The sequence below is a fragment of the Pundamilia nyererei genome, unplaced genomic scaffold (assembly GCF_000239375.1).
Source record: "Pundamilia nyererei isolate P.nyererei 1_Seehausen unplaced genomic scaffold, PunNye1.0 scaffold00154, whole genome shotgun sequence".
Taxonomy (NCBI): Eukaryota; Metazoa; Chordata; class Actinopteri; order Cichliformes; family Cichlidae; genus Pundamilia; species Pundamilia nyererei.
The window spans coordinates 1267317-1269781 of record NW_005187555.1 but is presented as its reverse complement, the minus strand read 5'-3'; the positions used below and the strand labels follow the sequence as shown (position 1 = coordinate 1269781).

Genomic DNA, 2465 nt, shown 5'->3' with positions numbered 1-2465 from the left:
ATACACCTGTAAACCTGCAGATCTGCTAATACACCTGTAAACCTGCAGACCTGCTAATACACCTGTAAACCTGCAGATCTGCTAATACACCTGTAAACCTTCAGACCTGCTAATACACCTGTTCTGTTTTTCATCTTCCCCTCAGCGCTGCTAACTGGCTGAAGCCTCCTGATCTCGACCAGAAGAAGCGTCAGACCCCTCGCTACCTGACCCGGGCCTACTGGCAGAACAACAGCCGGAAGCTGCTGTTCCTGGCTGTGTACTCCCTCCTTAATCTGCTGCTGTTCATCGTCGCCATGTTGCGCCACAGCTACGGTGGGCCTTGGTTCATGGTGGCCAAAGGCTGCGGCCAGTGCCTCAACTTTAACTGCACCTTCGTCATGGTATGACACAAACTGCATCCTTACGTGTCTGTGCCTCTTTCCCTCCATCGTGGTGCCGGTGCAAGAAATGGCTTCCGGTCGAGAGCCGGTTCTCCCACCGTGCCTTTTCGGCTTCAGCCTGCATTTCCATTAGCATCATGTTCCATCCACACTATGGTGGACATGCGATGTGGGCTGCATAAGTGGAACATCTAAAAGGCCGTCTTTGCTGCATTAACCCCTGACATAGCCACCATCGGGTCCAGTCTGGACCAGTTGGAAGCAGTGAAACCAGTTCTAATGCCAGCACCACATGGCGCCACATTTCTACACATAACAATCATGAAAAGGTTTTTAAATTTGATGCACTACTCACAGCAGATGATACCTAAACCTATCAGAGCTGTATCAGAGGAGAACTAAACTGATTGTGGATATAAAACAGTAATTTTACGCTGACTGATTTTTTCTGTCTACACAAAAAAGCAACAAAAGCAATAAAGTAACAAACGTGCAGCTGCTCCTGTTTATGTGGGTGCTGTCTGTACCAACCACAGTATTTATCACAGTCATTAAACTCATGATCACCCAGCAGAATGAAGCCACCAGTTAACCCAGCTAAACCTGTGAGGCAATAATCATTGCACCACATCTGAGTACTTTCACACAAAGGAAAGGAATCAGCAGAGAGGGGGCTGTGCTGTGTCTTAGTGTCCAGCAGAGGGCAGCACAGACGTTTCCTTCTCTATTTATCTTGTGCAGTGCAGCTGAAAACAAATCACACATGTGCTGATTCAAATCAGAGCTGCCTGCAAACTCAGATAAAGCCAGGAAAGAGGAAACACCCAGGAGTCAGATCAGCACGTAAGCTGCATCACTGAGCTTGGACCCGCTGCACCATCCTGTGATTCAGAGTGGTGTCACATGACAGTATGAGCGTAAGTCCAGCTGAAATCTCAGCACACGCGTGTTGTGGTGGCGTCTTCGTTTCCAGGTGCTGATGCTGCGGCGCTGTTTGACCTGGCTCAGGGCCACGTGGGTGGTGAGGGTGTTTCCTCTGGATCAGAACATCCTGCTGCACCAGATTGTGGGCTGCGCCATCCTCGGATTCACGCTGGTGCACACCGCCGCACACGCCTTTAACTTCGGTATAAGCACACACCCACAAGCACACAGGTGTATACAGGTGTAAACAGGTGTAGACTGGCGTCCCGGTGCTGTTTGTCTCAGTCCAGATGACGGAGAGCGGTGAGTACAGCCTGTGGGAGTACCTGCTGACCACCCGCCCTGGGATTGGCTGGGTGAAGGGGACAGCCTCGCTGACTGGAGTCGTCCTGCAGGTGCTGATCTGCCTCATGGTGCTCTGCTCCAGCACGTTCGTGCGCCGCAGCGGACACTTCGAGGTAATAGACACGGTTTTCTCTGTGTGCGTGGTCTGCTTCCTGCCGCGAGATGCTGACCGCCGTTTCCTCCGCAGGTCTTTTACTGGTCTCACCTGTCCTATGTGTGGGTTTGGATCCTGCTGATCATTCACTGTGCAAACTTCTGGAAGTGGTTCGTGGTTCCAGGTCTGGTGTTTGTGCTGGAGAAGATCGTGGGGATTGCCGTGTCCCATATGGGAGGCCTCTACATCGTGGAGGTCAACCTGCTGCCTTCCAAGGTGCCGAACACAAAGCGAGCCCGGCGCCCCGATCGGTGCCCGAGGTCCACCGATGTCTGATGGTGTTTTTTGTCTGTCAGGTGACTCATCTCGTGATCAAGCGTCCCCAGTTCTTCCAGTTCAAACCTGGAGATTATGTCTTCATCAACATCCCAGTGATCGCCAAATATGAGTGGCACCCGTTCACCATCAGCAGCGCTCCCGAGCAGTCAGGTACACCTCACACTCTCAGCACTGAAACAGTCCTCATAGGTTCAGCCGGTCCCAGACTTTTGGATGCGCTCTCAGGGCTTTCTGTCCGCTGGACTGCAGTGGAGTCTGAGCTCTACGTTACACATGAGGTAACATTTCTAGTAAAAAAAACCCGCAGATTCCACCTGCTCACACTGTCAAGGCAATACACCAGACAATTATATCCACGCTCTTTGGTTCTGTCCACCAGT

The 2465-nt window shown here is 51.6% G+C and overlaps 1 protein-coding gene across 1 annotated transcript in view; it reads left to right on the top strand.

The window, feature by feature from the left end:
• Positions 1-2465, top strand: part of nox5 (NADPH oxidase, EF-hand calcium binding domain 5) — a 23910-nt gene that overhangs the window by 7345 nt on the left and 14100 nt on the right. Inside the window, exons 5-9 of the mRNA XM_013913839.1 lie at positions 146-383; positions 1357-1510; positions 1593-1765; positions 1840-2022; positions 2103-2235. Of these exons, the coding sequence (XP_013769293.1) occupies positions 146-383; positions 1357-1510; positions 1593-1765; positions 1840-2022; positions 2103-2235 (881 nt within the window). The remainder of the gene's footprint in view (positions 1-145; positions 384-1356; positions 1511-1592; positions 1766-1839; positions 2023-2102; positions 2236-2465) is intronic.